Genomic DNA, 16,522 nt, shown 5'->3' with positions numbered 1-16,522 from the left:
TTGGAGGTTTTAAATTATTGGATCTGGTGTAATTTATGCCATCTTAATTTGCACTGGTCTGATTTATGCCAGTTTCTTGTGTACAGAATTGCTCCCTTCCACTTAGTATTTGTGAGGTGAGGTTAATACACAGGGAGGGCAGTCCTATGCACAAGAAGGTGGCATAAAGTTATTCTAAGCTGAGATGAAGTATGCCTGATCTTTCTTTAAGCTGTATGACAGGTAAAAGGTAAAAGGACCTCTGACCATTAGGTCCAGTCGCGGACGACTCTGGGGTTGCGGTGCTCATTTCGCTTTACCTGCCGAGGGAGCCAGCGTATAGCTTCCGGGTCATGTGGCCAGCATGACTAAGCCACTTCTGGCGAACCAGAACAGCGCAAGGAAATGCCGTTCACCTTCCCGCCAGAGTGGTACCTATTTATCTACTTGCACTTTGATGTGCTTTCGAACTGCTAGGTTGGCAGGAGCAGGGACTGAGCAATGGAAGCTCACCCCGTCATGGGGACTCGAACCACGACCTCCCAATCAGCAAGCCCTAGGCTCTGTGGTTTAGACCACAGTGCCACCCGCGTCCAAAGTATGACAGGTAGTTTGGTGTAATTCTCCAAAAGGGGGAATTCTGGGGGTATGGTAAGGGCAGGACCAGGGTGGGGAAACCTTCACTGTGGCCTAAGCCAGTTTTCCAAAGGCTTGTTTCCCCTCTGCCAGGCCGATGCAGAGCATCAAAAAGCTTTGGGTTTTGTGAAACTTTAAGCTGCCTTAATTTACACTGGCTTGCTTTATGCCAGCTTCTTGTGTGTAGGAGTGGTTCCTATGAGTGCAATTCTATCACAATTGACCTGGGAGTATTCCTCATTGAATGCAATACTTCTGAATAGACATGGGTAGAGTCAAGTGAAGTGAATTGGTAGGTCCAGGGATTGTGTACTCATGGGGGTGGTAGATGGTTGAAGGAGCGCCCTGGGTGGGAAACAGGGAAATGTCAGTCTCCCAGGGTGAGTGGTTGGGAGGAGAAAGGCAGAATTCCAGGTGAAAGCTGGAAGGGGCTGCTGCCTTCTGTGGGATGTGGGGGCTGATAATTGCCTTTAGGAGAAAACTCCCTACTCTGTATTTTGCTGTAGTTTTAAATATCATTATCTTGTGGAAAATTTTAATAAAATATTATAATAAAAAATAAGGCGTGCAAAGAACTAAGATTTGCTATTGTGGGGAGTCACTTCAATGGCATGTGATGAAGAATAATTATCTCTCGGGAAATATTGAAATCACTATAATTTGTTCATCTGCCAAAAGCTTGAACAGTTTTTCCAAAAGACAATAAAAAAATTCTAACCAAGCAAGTTTAGAAGTGGTAATAAATAACTCCCTGTGCCATAGACCGCTGGGAGAAAGGGCAAGAGGCAGGTAGGGTCTGCCTCAACTTGAAATTATAATGTTGACAATGTCTGCTATAGCTCAAAGCATTTGTTTCCCAGGGATACTGAAGGCTGAGTGAGGTACCAACCAATGTGGTTTGCTTAAGTCAAGCAGTTACTGAAAATGAGCAGAGGAGAGTCTGTGTTAAGGGCAAGGCTTTGCTGACTGGATGGTTCTGTTTATGTTCCTGCTTCTGCTGCCTCACACAGTGTACAAAGTGGCTAGTATGGTGTGCCCCACAAATGAACCCGTCCCTGTTCCCCATGAGTGGCACCAGCCAGGAGGCCTCATTATTGGTGGAATTGCTTCTCAGATCATTTACCATTCTCTGGAAATTGACTTCAAAGAACCGCCTTCTCAGAAACTGTTTCAAAATCCAGAGTAGGGAATTGCAATTTTCTCTCACCCCTCTACACGTTTTGTCATTGGCATGATCACAAAGAAATGTTTAAGTAGGATACACCCACACACCACACACAATTACAACAAATTTTCTCATGCTGATAAGTTTTTAGGGAAAGCAAAATAATTTAAATGAAGACTTGAAGGAATCTGCACAAGCAACTACAAAAATATATCTGTGAATAGTTTTGTTTTTGTTTGTTTCTTATTTTTTATAAATATTTTTTTTAAAAAAAGCCCAGTGATGAATGTGGTCAGGTACATTTTGAGGGTGTCAAATTCATTTTAAATACCTGATAATAGCAAAAAAAATTAAGCCCAGTCCCATTTTATTGATCAGCACACAATGTTCTTGAGGCTGGAGGTGATTCCTCTTCTCGTAAGACACTTCATTTAGGTTGTCATTTCTTTTTTCTTTAGTTTTTTATTTCTACTTTTCAAATATATACATGTCATTAGTTTTACAATCAATTTAACATTTCAAGATTTGACTTCCACCACCACCCCTTTCTGCAGTTCCTTAAATTTATTTTTAAAATATCTTTTGCATATCCAGGTTCATTTAACTTGCTCATTTAATTATCTACTGTAAATATATGCGCGTATAAAACTGCAGGTTATTACAATAATCCTGCTAATGTTTATATCTGTTTACAATTTATCTGTAAATATTCAATAAACCATTTCCATTCTTTTATTTTTTTCAAAATTGGTATCTTGATTTCTTATTCTTCAAGTAAGTTTCGCCATTTCTGCATATTCCATAAGTCTTTGTATCCATTCTTCCTTTGCTGGGACTTCTGCTTCTTTCTTCTTTGGGGCAAGTAACATTCTTGCTGCTGCAGTAGCTTACATGAATAATTTTCTATACAATTTAGAAAGTTCTGACCCTATAATTCCCAAAAGAAATTGGGCAATTAGGTTGTAATTCCTGTGAAACTCAAATCCATATCTAGGTTTCCACATTTTTCTTTATTTATTCTGACAGTTGGCAGAACAAAGTCCTATGCAGAGCAGAAATAAAAGGATATGCTTATTATAATTGAAGTAAGAAACACAGAGAAATTTCTGGTATGGTGATATAACAACTTCAGGCATTGTAATAAACGCCTTCTCTTTGCAGAATGATAACGAAATTTTACCAACACATCCTTTCTTTGGCATTTGCTGTGGATGAGATCAACAAGAACCCCACACTCTTGCCCAATGTCACACTTGGCTTCCACATCTATGACAGCTACTATGATGCAATGGCAACTTATCGTACCACCTTAGACCTCCTCTTCAAGTCACATAAATTTGTTCCCAATTACATATGTGACACAAGGAAAAATGTCATAGCTGTCATTGGTGGTCTTGGCTCTGATATTTCTTCCTCAATGGCAGACATTTTAGGTTTCTATAAGATTCCACAGGTAGGAATTCTCTCTGTCTCTGTCTGTCTGTCTATGCATGTGTGTTCTAAAGCTCTGTTTGGGGACTGTATAGCAAGATGAATTGAAGTGATTTATGGGCCATCACCCGTTTACTTAAAGCACAACAAACCAAGATTTTTCAGGGCTGTCATTCTGCACTATATTCTATATCTCTGCACTATATTCCTTATTTAATTCTAGGTTTCTCTAGATTTAAGCCCTAAAGATAGCCAAGAACAGGGATTTCCTGTTTAAGTTGCAAAAAAAGAGCTGGAAACATAGGCCCCATTATTTCCTGTAAATTAGCTGCCAAGTGTACAGTGCTAGCAGCAGCAGTAATGTTTTTGTTGCGAGTCTCTACAGCATACTGAGCAACACATTTAGGATGAGAACACACAACAACAAGAAGAAAAACAACAAGAAGAAGAAGCAGATATGCACTTATTAAAGTGGGATGGAAGAAATATGAGAAGTGATGCAAGTTCAAGAACAGAGAGAGGGAATGTAGAGAATGACAAAGTTGCAATTAGACTTGAAAGCAAAATAATGCCATTTGAGGCAAGTTATCAGAAGTGTCTTGGGCTTTCTGAAGGACTCGTGAGGCATCTTCTCTAAAACAGAGTTGAATTTTGACTCTGAACATCCCCAAGCTTCCATGATATGCTGCCCACCACTTAAAGGAAATAATCTGTAACAGTTCAAGATGCAGTATTTTTTAAAAAATCTGCTCTGCTTCAATAAAAACTTCCAGAGCACTTCAGAACTCTGCAGGCCTGTAAAAGCTAGACCACAAATATCCAACCAGTGTTACAAAATATACAAGCCAGAAAACATATCAACCAGCTTACCTCTTAACTTGTTTAAGGTAAGGAGGAGACAGCCCCCTGCTTCAACTGCTCCATAAGAGTTTATAAAGCAAATCCCATTTCCTCCAATAGCACCTGGATCTATTTTTGTTTAATGTGGCATGCTAATCCAATGTGCAGGGTCTCCTGTATATGGAATTTCCATGCCATTTGGCTAAAAATAGGGGGAGAGAATTATAACCTTTTTTTCAATTCTACATTATAGTGGAAGGGCAAACACAGACCTTCACATCAAACACAGTGGCTTGGAACAGATCAAAATGGAGAGAGCAACGGAAAACTCAGAAACATTGTTAATATTTATTTGCTTGTTTGTTTTAAGCACAGTTACAGATATTAGGAGATTTTGGAGCACACACACACACACAGTTGTAGTAAATTACACTCTTCTGAGCCCGGCTTCGGCTGGGGAGGGCGGGATATAAATAAAATTTATTATTATTATTATTATTATTATTATTATTATTATTATTATTATTATTTTGTCATGCTGTGAGAAATTGCATGGTTCAGAAAGAGGGAATAATAGGAATGACAATTAATAAATCCCAGAAATTGGATCATATCCTGATAACCAGGAAAAGAAAAATTCCAGCAGAAGCACTGTTCCCTTTAACTTCCAGCAGAACCACAAATTGCTTCAATAAATCTTTGTTGAATGAGCAAAAAAATGTACAAAAAACCATTCATTCTTCCTAACTTTTCTCCAGAAACAACTACAGGTGTGCACATGTAAATTAGTTCTAGTTTTATTGCTGCTTTTATATTTGGTTTTAACTTTTTTTTTTTGCTGTTGCTGTTGCTCTTTTTTAGCCTGTAAATCACTTCGAAACACTTCACTGTAAAAACTGATGAAAAAATGTCATTGATGATTATGATGATATTTGATAATAATTTTCTTTTAGCTTACGTATGGCTCATTTCCCCACAAGGATATGCTTATCAGTCAGTTTCCCTCCCTTTATTGCATGGTTCCAAATGAAAGACTTCAATATATGGGGATTATCCAGTTACTTCAGTATTTTGGATGGACGTGGGTAGGACTTATTCCTGTGGATAACAACAGTGGGGAACTTTTCTTACAGACCCTGGAGCCTTTGCTTTCCCAGCATGAAATCTGTTCAGCCTTCACACAAAGAATCCCACAAATTTCTCATTTTGATAACTTGAATAAACTAACTGATATAGTCGCAAATCTTCATCTACGTTTCGCAGATAATAACGTGACTGCACTTCTTGTTTATGGAGAATCATTAACGATTTCATGGCTCAGAACAATTATTCTTTTTCATGTTTCTCAAAAAACAGAAAATGCATCATTTAGCAAGGTGTGGATTACGACAACCCAGATTGATTTCATATTAACAGGCTTTCAAAGGGCGTGGGGACTCCAGCAGTTTCATGGTGCCATTTCCTTTGCAATTCACTCAAAAGAGCTTTTGGGATTCCAAGAATTTCTTCAGCACGTAAGACCCTATGGGATGCAGAAAGATGCTTTTCTCAATGACTTTTGGGAGCAAGCATTTAACTGTGAACTTCAAGATCCCAGTGAGGCAATGGAGGTTGATGGGGCATGTACTGGGGAGGAAAAGATGGAGAATCTTCCTGCACCCTCTTATGAAGTGCCCATGACTGGCCAAAGCTATAGTATCTACAATGGGGTTTATGCTGTGGCTCATGCATTGCATGCAATGGTCTCTTCTCAATCCTGCCAAAGAGGGTTCATTTCAAGGGTTAACCAACTGGTTCTTCAAGATCTGCAGCCTTGGCAGGTAATGTCTCCACATTAGATTTTTTTTTTTATCAGTGAGCAGATCAGTATGAATTGAGAAAAATCCACTCCATTTCTACTCCATTAAAAATTGATGAGATGGGATTATATATATTATGCATGGAACTGATTTACTGGCTTACATTTCCCCACAATAACTGTAGCCTGAAAATACAATGCATTATATATCCCCCTATTACCTAACTCTTGGTCATTCAGAGTGGGGTTGGTGACAAAGGTAGGCAACAATCTGGAGGACAACAAATTTGCTATGCCTGCCTTAAACCATAATAGTTGGTAAAAAATGAATTCTCTCATTTGTTTCAAACCCCCCCCCCCATTTGTTTCCCTCCTTTCAAGTGCCTTCATTTCTTTCTCTCTTTCAATTAGCTCCATCCTTTTCTTCAAGGCAATTCCTTTAACAATTCAGCTGGAGAAACTGTGTCCTTTAATGATAAGCGGGAAACAGAGGGTGGATTTGACATCATGAATATTATAATATTTCCAAATAAGTCCTACCAGAAAGTGAAAGTTGGTAGGATGGATCCCAATGCACCTGAAGGAAGAGAATTAATCATTAATGAATATATAATTGTGTGGTACGAAGATTTAAATAAGGTATGGATTCTGCTATGGCCAGATTAAGGACAAACTATCTCAATTGGCACAGCAGCATTCTAAAGTGAGGGTTGCCACATTACTTGTTTTTGTTTTTTTTTATAATATTTTTATTCAAGAATTTTTCCATATAAACATAACATACATAAACATACAAAGACAAAAACAAAACAAAAAACATGTACCGTTTCATATCCTAATTTCTTATACCTTCCTTCCCCGACTTCCTCATGCCTCCCTTTTCTGTATTCCAAATTCTTATCAATTGTTCAGCAAATCTTCCCTTATTTTAATTTAAGTTTAAACTAATCTTCCTTACTCTCCTTGTCTTAACCATTACTAATAGTAACCATTTACTTTCTAATCCAACATCATTCTAACTTTCATTAACTTTATAATATTTCTTTAAATAGTCCTTAAATTTTTTCCATTCTTCTTGCGCTGTTTCTCTTCCCTGGTTTCGGATTCTGCTCGTCATTTCTGCCAGGCCCATATAGTCTATCACCTTCATCTGCCATTCTTCCAGTGTGGGTAGATCTTGCGTCTTCCAGTACTTCGCAATGAGTATTCTAGCTGCTGTTGTAGCATACATGAAAAAAGTTATATCTGTCTTTAACACCCCTTGGCCGACAATACCCAAGAGAAAGGCCTCTGGTTTCTTGGTGAAAGTATATTTAAATACCTTTTTAAGTTCATTGTAGATCATTTCCCAGAATGCCTTAATCTTCGGGCACGTCCACCAAAGGTGAAAAAATGTACCTTCCTTTTCTTTACATTTCCAACATTTATTGTCAGGCAAATGGTAGATCTTTGCAAGCTTGACTGGGGTTATGTACCACCTATATATCATTTTCATAATATTTTCTCTTAAGGCATTACATGCCGTGAATTTCATCCCGGTGGTCCACAACTTTTCCCAATCAGCAAACAAAATATTATGACCAATGTCCTGAGCCCATTTAATCATAACTGATTTAACCGTTTCATCTTCTGTATTCCATTTCAGCAGCAAATTGTACATTTTTGACAAATTCTTGGTACTGGGTTCTAACAGTTCTGTCTCCAATTTTGATTTTTCCACCTGAAAGCCAATTTTACTGTCCAGTTTAAACGCTTCATTTATTTGATGATAGTGCAACCAATCTCTCACCTCCCCTTTTAGTTTCTCAAAACTCTGCAGTCTCATTTTGTCCCCTTCCTTTTCCAAAATTTCCCAGTATCTTGGCCACTTAGACTCCATATTTAACTTTTTAACTGCCTTAGCTTCCATTGGCGACAGCCACCTTGGAGTTTTATTTTCCAGCAAATCTTTATATCTGACCCAAACATTTAGTAGTGCTTTTCTGACAATATGATTCTTAAACCACAGTCAACCCTGTCTCATTCTGAAACCTTTCTTTTTCAACCTGTGTTAAATTTTTCTCCAATACCTTTGTCTTTGACTTATTCAATTTAAATCCTGCCAATTGACCAAACTCTTGGATTATTTCCAAAACTCTTTTCGTGCTAGCTTCTGGCTCTTGCAATGTAAGTACTAAATCATCTGCAAATGCTCTCAATTTGTATTGTTTAGCTCCACCTGAATCCCTTTAACCAACTGGTCCCTCCTGATCATATTAAGCAAAACCTCCAGGACCGATATAAAAAGTAATGGGGAGATAGGGCACCCCTGACGTGTCCCTTTTTGAATCTTGAACTCTTCTGTAGCCACATTATTTACAATTAATTTTGCTTTCTGTTCAGAATAAATTGCACCTATACCATTCTCAAACCCTTGGCCTACCCCCATCCCCCGGAGGTTCTTCAACATGAAACTCCAAGAAATGTTGTCAAAGGCTTTCTCGGCATCCACAAATATCAGAACAGCCTTAGTGTTTATGTTCACTTCCAGCTTTTCCAAAATGTCAATTATATTCCTTACATTGTCCGACAAATGCCTTTTCGGGAGAAAGCCCGCTTGGTCCCCATGAATCTCCTCCATCAAAACTCTTTTCAGTCTCTTTGCTAAAACGTCAGCAAAGATTTTGTAATCCACATTTAATAACGAGATGGGTCGGTAGTTCTTAAGTTGAGTCTTTTCAGTCTCTGTCTTTGGTATAAGTGTAATATAGGCCTCTCTCCACGTATCGGGTGCCTTCCTCCCCTCCATGATCTCGTTACAGACTTCCTTCAAAGGTTGTATAAGCCCTTCCTTCAAAACTTTGTAATATTTGGAAGTCAGTCCATCCGGTCCAGGTGATTTACCCAACGTCATGTTTTGAATGGCATCTTCTATTTCCTGTGTTGTTATCTCCTGATTCAAAATTGTCTTACTTTCCTGCGAAATCTTTTTCAGCCCATTTTTCTCGAGAAATTGTTGTATATCTGTTTCTTTTTGCGGCCCTTGTGTGTAGAGTTGTCTAAAGTAGTTCTGAAAACAGTTTCTAATTTCAGCTGGGTTACTTATATTCTTTCCTTCCACTTCTATGTTTGTTACCGTGTTGAGTTTTTGTCTCTTCTTTATTTGCCAAGCCAATAGCTTACCACATTTATCAGCAGATTCAAAAGACTTTTGTCTCATTTGTTTAATTTTCCACTCTAATTCTTGATTCATCAGTTCCATATATTGTGTTTGATAAAATTTAATTTCTCTTAAAATTTCTTGGGATTTTGGCTTCGATCTTAATTGTTTTTCCCCTTCTTTTATCTTTTCCAAAACTCTCTCCTTCCTCTCATTTTGTTTCCTTTTCTTTAATGTATTTTGCTGAATCAGAAACCCTCTCATCACGGCTTTACTTGCGTCCCATACTATTCTTTTTTCTACTTTAGACCTTAAGTTGATTTCAAAATAATCTTTCAAAGTTTTTTGGGCCTTCTTACAAATCTCCTCATCTCTGAATAAGGTGTCATTCATTCTCCATCTGAAGGAACCAGTTGTTGTGTGCCTCATCACCATCTTTACTGCATTATGGTCGGAGAAAGTTTTTGGGCAGATTTCTACTTTTTTTATATTCGGCGCCATGTTGCTAGTCACCCAAATTTGGTCAATCCTTGTCCATGTCATCTTGGCTTCAGAAAAGAAGGTTCCCTCTCTTTCTAATGGGTGTTTTGTTCTCCATATGTCAATCAAGTCCATATTGTCAGTCATTTCAAAAAAGGTCTTTGGTAGTCTTCCATCTTTTGTTACTACCTGTCTTTGTGCTTTATCCATATTTGTTGAAACTACTCCATTCATGTCTCCCATCATGATTAATTTATAATCCATGTAATCCATCAAAGTCTCATGCAACTTCTTAAAAAATTCAGCTTTCCCTTCATTTGGAGCATAAATTCCCACTATCAAATACTTCTCTCCTTGAAATTGAATTTCGATTGCCAAATATCTTCCTTGGTCATCTTTAAAAATTTGTTTCGGTTGGAGCTTCTCCTTTGCGTAAATCACCACTCCTCTCTTTTTTACTCTATCTGAAGATATAAATTCTTGTCCCAATCTTTTATTTATTAGTAACTTTCTATGAGCTCTTGACACATGGGTCTCCTGTAAACAAATTAAGTCCAATTGGTCTTTCTTCAAAGCATGGAATATATTTTTTCTCTTTCTAGGGATGTTCAAACCGTTACAATTCCAAGTTAGAAGTTGCAGGGCCATGATGGGATTATTTGCTCTTTCCTCCTACAGCTCCCAATTTTTGTTCTTCGTTTGTCGGTGGTTCCGTGTCCGTATCTAATGAAGGATGTCCTTGTCCAGGATGCGTCTCTTTCTGTAGGTCTTCTTCGTGTTCTCCCAAGAACTTGTCTTTATCACTCACAGTCTTTATTCTTCTCTTCTTCCCCTTGTATTTAAAAGACAGGCCTTGGGGGAACTCCCACCTGAATGGTATGTAGTTCCTTCTCAGCAATATCACCAGGTCCTTATAGTGTCCTCTTGCGTCCAAAATACTCTTAGGGATATCTTTAAAGATCTCAATATAAGAATCTTCAATTCGAAGGGTTGTTTGATAATGCAGGTTCAATATTTTGTCTCGCTCCTCCTTTGATCTTAGAGTTATAAGACAATCTCTGGGTCGATTCTTCCTCTGCCTTGCTCCCAGTCTGAATGCGCTTTCTATCTTAAATTCTTCTTTATTCAGCTCCTGCTTCCAAAAGTCAGAAAATTCTTTTGTCAAATAGTCCACCAGGTTATCTTCTTCCTTTTCCGGCACAAGTCTGATCCTTAAATTCCTCTCCTTGCGTTGCATATCCTGCATAGAAAGTGCCAGTTCATATTCATCCAGTTTCTTGAACACTGGTGGAAACTTTCCCTCAGCAGCAGTTGCAATTTCTTTAGCTTCCTCAGCTATCTTTCTTGTTATAGATGATTCTTGCAATATTTTCCCAATTGTTTCTGCATTTGAGTTCACTTTATTCCCAAGGTCAGTTATACTTTTTGTGTTTGAGTCAATCTTCCCAGAGATTTCTTCAATTTTCTTATTTGTTTCAGCAACTTGTACTTTAGTTTCAGAAACTTGTGCTTTAGTTTCTGCACCTTGTTTTTTAAGTTCCTCCAAAGAGTCATTTATCCTCTCCAATACTCTGGCAAATGATTCTTCTGTAGACATTGTTTTGACTCTTGTCTTTGGGGCAGCTGTAGTTCCAGAGGCTCCTGATACAGAAGCCCTTCTCTGCATAAAAGAGTCAATTTTATATTGTCTGCCAGATCTCAAGGTTGTTTCTTGTGAATCCCCTTTCTCTTTACCATCTGCCATAACAAAGTCTTTTAGTCAAGGTCATTCCCAGACTCTTAAACTGTCAAACAAAAGTTCTCATAGACTTCACTTGTTGCTGTAACAATTTGTAAATCCACTAGAGGGCGCAGAGTCAATTTTTTACTTCTCCAAATAAACCCACACTCTCCTAAAAATAAACAAAAATTTTCCTGGTCCCTTCCAATTGTTCTTTTCTCTTTCTAAGGCATCCAAAGTCAATAGTGTCTTATAAGTAACTTTGCAATGCAACAAAATAAATATTTCAAGTTGAGAGTAACCAAAGTCAATTAAAGATACTTTTTAGCCTTCTTGTAGCAACAGTCCTTAGCCGGTTGCCACATTACTTGTTTAGCAGGGATTTTTGTGTATTCTAGGTATTTTAGCTGGTGCCCATCTGCACCATTGTCACCCCTGATGCTAAGATTTCTCTAGCCCTTGTGCCACCCAGGAGACAGTGCAAAAGGTCTTAAAACATTGGCAGTCCATATCGCTTCTCCACAGAAAACTGAAATGAATCTATCCATGTATCCATCAATGTACTGTACTTTTCCAATTGTAATTCCTTTCATGTCTATGGATAGACTCTCCCCCTTTCCGTGTGCAATGACCACTGCCAGCCTGGTAGTCAGAAGAAAAGGAAGGAAGCAGAAAAGTTTTGCTGCTACGATTGCATTCCTTGTGCAGAAGGGAAGATTTCAAACAAGAAGGGTAATACACTTTCTCTCTTTTTTCAACAGTGCAAATATTTATTTCTTTGATTTGAATATTATCATCTAGGTAGTAAGTTATTAAGGGTAGACATGGATAATTACTTTTGAGGCAATAGGTAAAATGAATGAATGAGACTCATTCATGCATTGCTATAAGAATCAATGAATAGGAGAGTAAATGGATATCAAATATTGTATACAAATCCATTATTTCATTTCTACTTTCCAATAAACACAAACACATGCAGCAGACCATTGCCTTGCTATCCGACTTAAAGTAATAGAAACACTTATATGAGGCACACATTATAATATTGCCTCCAAAGTAGACATCCAATATGCCTAATATGTGTCCAGTCTAATGCCCAGTGTCAGGATTGCAGGAAGACTTCAAGTGTTACTGTAGTAGCTAATTTAATAAGACAAAAGTTAAAAACAGGATATTTGCATCTGGATCTCTATTTGAAATGAATGGGAAAGTTAGCCATATGAGGGATAAACTTCTGATGGTCAGTTCCCTTCATGGTTACAGATAACCTGTACATTCCATGTGAAAGCATGAATGTTATAAGCAAATCATTTAATACATAATCATGATATCTTGCATCCCTGCTTGCAGTGGCATAAAAATATTCCTTCATGACTATAGAGCATGAGAAGGTGAAATCTACTGAAAAAAATACAGCAGAACTAAAACAGGTGATAAAAATATAGATCGTGATGATAGTAATCTTAACTGAATGGTATTTTTAAAGAAATAACAATTATTTCATAATTAATTGCAAAAATATGTATGTACCACCCTCTTGCATTCCAGCAGCGTGGTGTACAGCAACATTAAAACATTTAAAAACAATACAAAACAATTATTAAAGGTAAAGGTAACCCTGACCATTAGGTCCAGTTGTGGACGACTCTGGGGTTGCGGCGCTCATCTCTCTCTGTAGGTGGGAGGGCCAGCATTTATTCACAGACAGTTTCCAGGTCATGTGGCCAGCATGACTAAGGCGCTTCTGGCGAACCACAGCAGCACACAAAAATGCCATTTACCTTCCCGCTGGAGCGGTACCTATTTATCTACTTGCAGGTGATTGCCTATTCATGGACATTCTAAACAACTGCATAGGCCCATTGGAATAAAGGGAATTCTAAGCTGTCCTGCTTAATGGGACCTCACTGAATGCCCAACATCTGGTTGAGGCCAGTCAAGCCTCTATAACATACTGGGGAAATGAAGAGTGGAAATATTACATATGCATGTTACATTATTCCTGCATTGCAGGGGGGTTGGGCAAGATTTCACTCAGGGTCCCTTCCAACTCTACAATTTTGTGATCCAATGAAACAATATAATCTCAATATGGGAGGCGGAGAAGAGAACAGTGTGTAGTTTAACATGTGACTTGGCACTAAAAGGTGGTTTCTTTCTATTCTTCAGATGTGGCTGACTGCTTCCAGTGCCCAGAAGATGAATTTCCAAACAAGGACAGAACTGAATGCATCACTAAAGTTATAAGTTTTCTGTCTTTTGATGAACCCTTAGGGATCACTTTGACCTCAGTTGCTCTCTTTTTTTGCCTGATCACAGCCATAGTGCTAGGAATTTTTATTAGGCACAAAGACACACCCATTGTCAAGGCCAATAACAGGGACCTCACTTACGCACTCCTGGTCTCCCTCCTGCTCTGCTTCCACTCTTCTTTACTGTTCCTCGGACAACCAGGGAAGGTCTCCTGCCTCCTCCGACAACCCACTTTTGGCACCATCTTCTCAGTGGCTGTTTCATGTGTGCTGGCAAAAACCATCACCGTAGTTCTAGCTTTCATGGCCACCAAACCTGGGTCCAGCATGAGGAAATGGGTGGGGAAAGGACTATCCAATTCTATTGTCCTTTGTTTTGCTCTTATTCAAGCATGTATTTGTATTGTGTGGTTAGCAACCTCTCCCCCATTCCCTGATTTCGACCTTCACTCAGCAACTGAAGAAATCATTCTGCAATGTAATGAAGGGTCAGTTGCCATGTTTTACTGTGTCCTTGGTTACATGGGCCTCTTGGCCATTGCCAGCTTCACTGTGGCATTCCTAGCCCGCAAGTTACCGGATAGTTTTAATGAGGCAAAGTTCATTACATTCAGCATGTTGGCCTTCTGCAGTGTATGGGTGTCCTTTGTTCCAACTTATATGAGCACAAAAGGAAAAAACATGGTGGCTGTGGAGATCTTCTCTATCTTGGCCTCTAGCGCTGGGTTATTGGGTTGCATCTTCTCCCCTAAATGTTACATTATTGTGCTGAAGCCTGAATTGAACAACAGGGAGCAAATAGTAAGGAGAAAGATGTAAAGAATCTGTCTGGCTTTTCTATTGATACATTGCTGCCTCTGTAGTAAAAAGGTTTCATCAGCAAATGGGCTACTGCAACATAAATTACATAGGAGACAAGTCCTAGGGACTGAAGTCCCTTCAGTACCCCCATTAAATATTTGAGGGGGGCAGGGCCCCCCAAAGGAAATGGGCATTGCCATTCTAATGTTGTGTGCATGTCAGTTCTTGTGATCAATTATGTGGACGGTGCTAATCTCTCCCCGAATATTTTATTCAAGTTGGTACCCCCTTGTTAATTAGATCTTCAGCATTGTATCTGTTTCACAGTTTAAATATTTATCTATATCACATCGTTCCAGTGCCTCAGCTTGGCTAAGAAGAATTAAAATGAAGCATAAAGTACAATAAAATAAAATAAAACTACCTGATTTTTTTTTATTATTATTTGTGACAGTTGTATACGTAAGGTGCATAATGAAATTGCCAGCAAAATGTTCCTGGGGAGAGTATTCAGCAAGTGAAGAGCCACTGCAGGAAAAATGCCATTCTTGTGTTGCCACTCCCTGGTCCTCATGTGGAGAAGACATATGAAGAAGGGCCTCAGATGATGAATACAAGGTCCAGGAAGGTTCATATGTGGAGAGGTGATCCTTGAAGTATTGCAGTCCTGAGCCAAATTCTGCACCAGTTGCAGCCCTAAATATAACATCTTGCACTTATCTAACCTAGTAGATACCAGAGCACAGACAACAGGTTATGCTACCCCTGTCCAGATATGGGTACAGCTCAGCCACCAGTTGATGATGGAAGGCACTCCATGCCACCTAGAACTAAAGCAACAGGAAAGGATCCAGAACTATCCTCAAGCTGTGTTCCTGCTCCTTCAGAGGGAATGTAACTCTGTCAAGAGCAGGCAACCTCCCATCCATCCAGTCTTGGGAAGTGCCCACTAGCACTACCTCCTTCTTATAAGGATTGAGCTTCAGGTTGTTGGTTCTCATCCAGTCCATTACCAAGGCAAGACAGAGGTCCAGCACATCCACTGCTACACCTGCAGATGTAAACGAGAAGTTGAGTTTGCCAAAGTCCATTCTGTGATTTCAGAGGTTGACATTCTTTAGAGTTATCAGTAAAGTATTTTATAAAACGATGCCATATTTCAACAAAATTGTCCATAATATTTGTATTATGGAATGCATGTAATCTCCCCGTTATTTTTTTCTGATAGACCATACATGCTGTTTCCAATCAGAGATACAGATATTTTCCTACGCTTTCCAATTCTGTGCCACTAATTGGTGTGCTGTACCAGGGAAAAATGGTATGCACCTCCTCTGAAAAGCCAAGCAATCATTTCTTCAGACACTTCCAAGAAGAAGTTCTCCCTCCCACTGAACTCCCTGACAGCTGCCGACACTGCTGTGTATATCTGTGCCTGAGAACCACACTGTGAGACAACGTCAATTGGGGATATGTACAAAAAGAGGAAATTCAATCCGAACACAAATCTCTGGCTCTACTCTGTGCCACCTCCAACACAGAGGAATTTATACCCATCATGCAAAGAGAGAAAGCAGATATCTTTAACGTTCAGGCCTATTCAGCATGAATGAATGAAACCTTATATGGCCTGCAATCAGTTTGGTACTTTGATACTGTCCTTCTCTACATCCACTGGTGAAGGAAAGTGGGGGCAGAAGAGCTCACCAACCCTGGCACCATCGGGGAGGGGGGTATCATCACAGCCGCCCCCCGGACACGCGCCACTCACACCCCCACCGCTCCAGGCGCCATGCCCCCGTGGGCAGCGTACCACTCCCCGGGACGCATGCCATGCCCCCGCAGCAATACACCACACCCCCAGGACGCATGTCAGCCACGCTCCCACCTGCCTTCTGCCCCCAGTGTCAGAGCATGCAGCTTCACCACTGTATACATCAGCAGATTAATGCAAAGCCAATACTTTTTTCACTTTCTCTCAAAACTCTCAAAACCTTTCACCTCACATAGCCTTCCCACTATGCCAGTATTCATTGCATTGGCTGCTTCCTCCTTTGGTGTGTTGGGATTTATAGTCTATTGCGCCACTAGAACTGTATCCCAGATGATAACCAGCGGCTTCTGTTTCTATTTATATTATTTCTTCTCCCCCCCTTCCAGTTCCAGATGTACTTTCCCAGATAGTTCTGACTCAGTCATCGGAACCAGTAATGAAAAAACCTGGAGAATTCCATAAATGAACCTGTAGCACCTCTGGGTTTGATATTTACAGCAACAC

At 39.4% G+C, this 16,522-nt stretch overlaps 1 protein-coding gene across 1 annotated transcript; it reads left to right on the top strand.

The window, feature by feature from the left end:
* Nucleotides 1-1,642: 1,642 nt before the first annotated feature.
* On the top strand, nucleotides 1,643-14,262 carry LOC310748507 (vomeronasal type-2 receptor 26-like; the record flags this gene model as incomplete). Its single annotated transcript, XM_083584337.1, has 6 exons — nucleotides 1,643-1,797; nucleotides 2,942-3,233; nucleotides 5,005-5,871; nucleotides 6,261-6,488; nucleotides 11,794-11,920; nucleotides 13,361-14,262. The coding sequence occupies 6 exons, from the start codon at nucleotides 1,643-1,645 to the stop codon at nucleotides 14,260-14,262; spliced, it is 2,571 nt and encodes an 856-aa protein (XP_083440463.1).
* Between the last annotated feature and the right edge of the window lie 2,260 nt (nucleotides 14,263-16,522).

This window comes from Podarcis filfolensis (genome assembly GCF_964270895.1).
Source record: "Podarcis filfolensis genome assembly, chromosome: 13".
Classification (NCBI taxonomy): domain Eukaryota; kingdom Metazoa; phylum Chordata; class Lepidosauria; order Squamata; family Lacertidae; genus Podarcis; species Podarcis filfolensis.
This window is presented reverse-complemented; position numbering and strand designations above follow the sequence as displayed.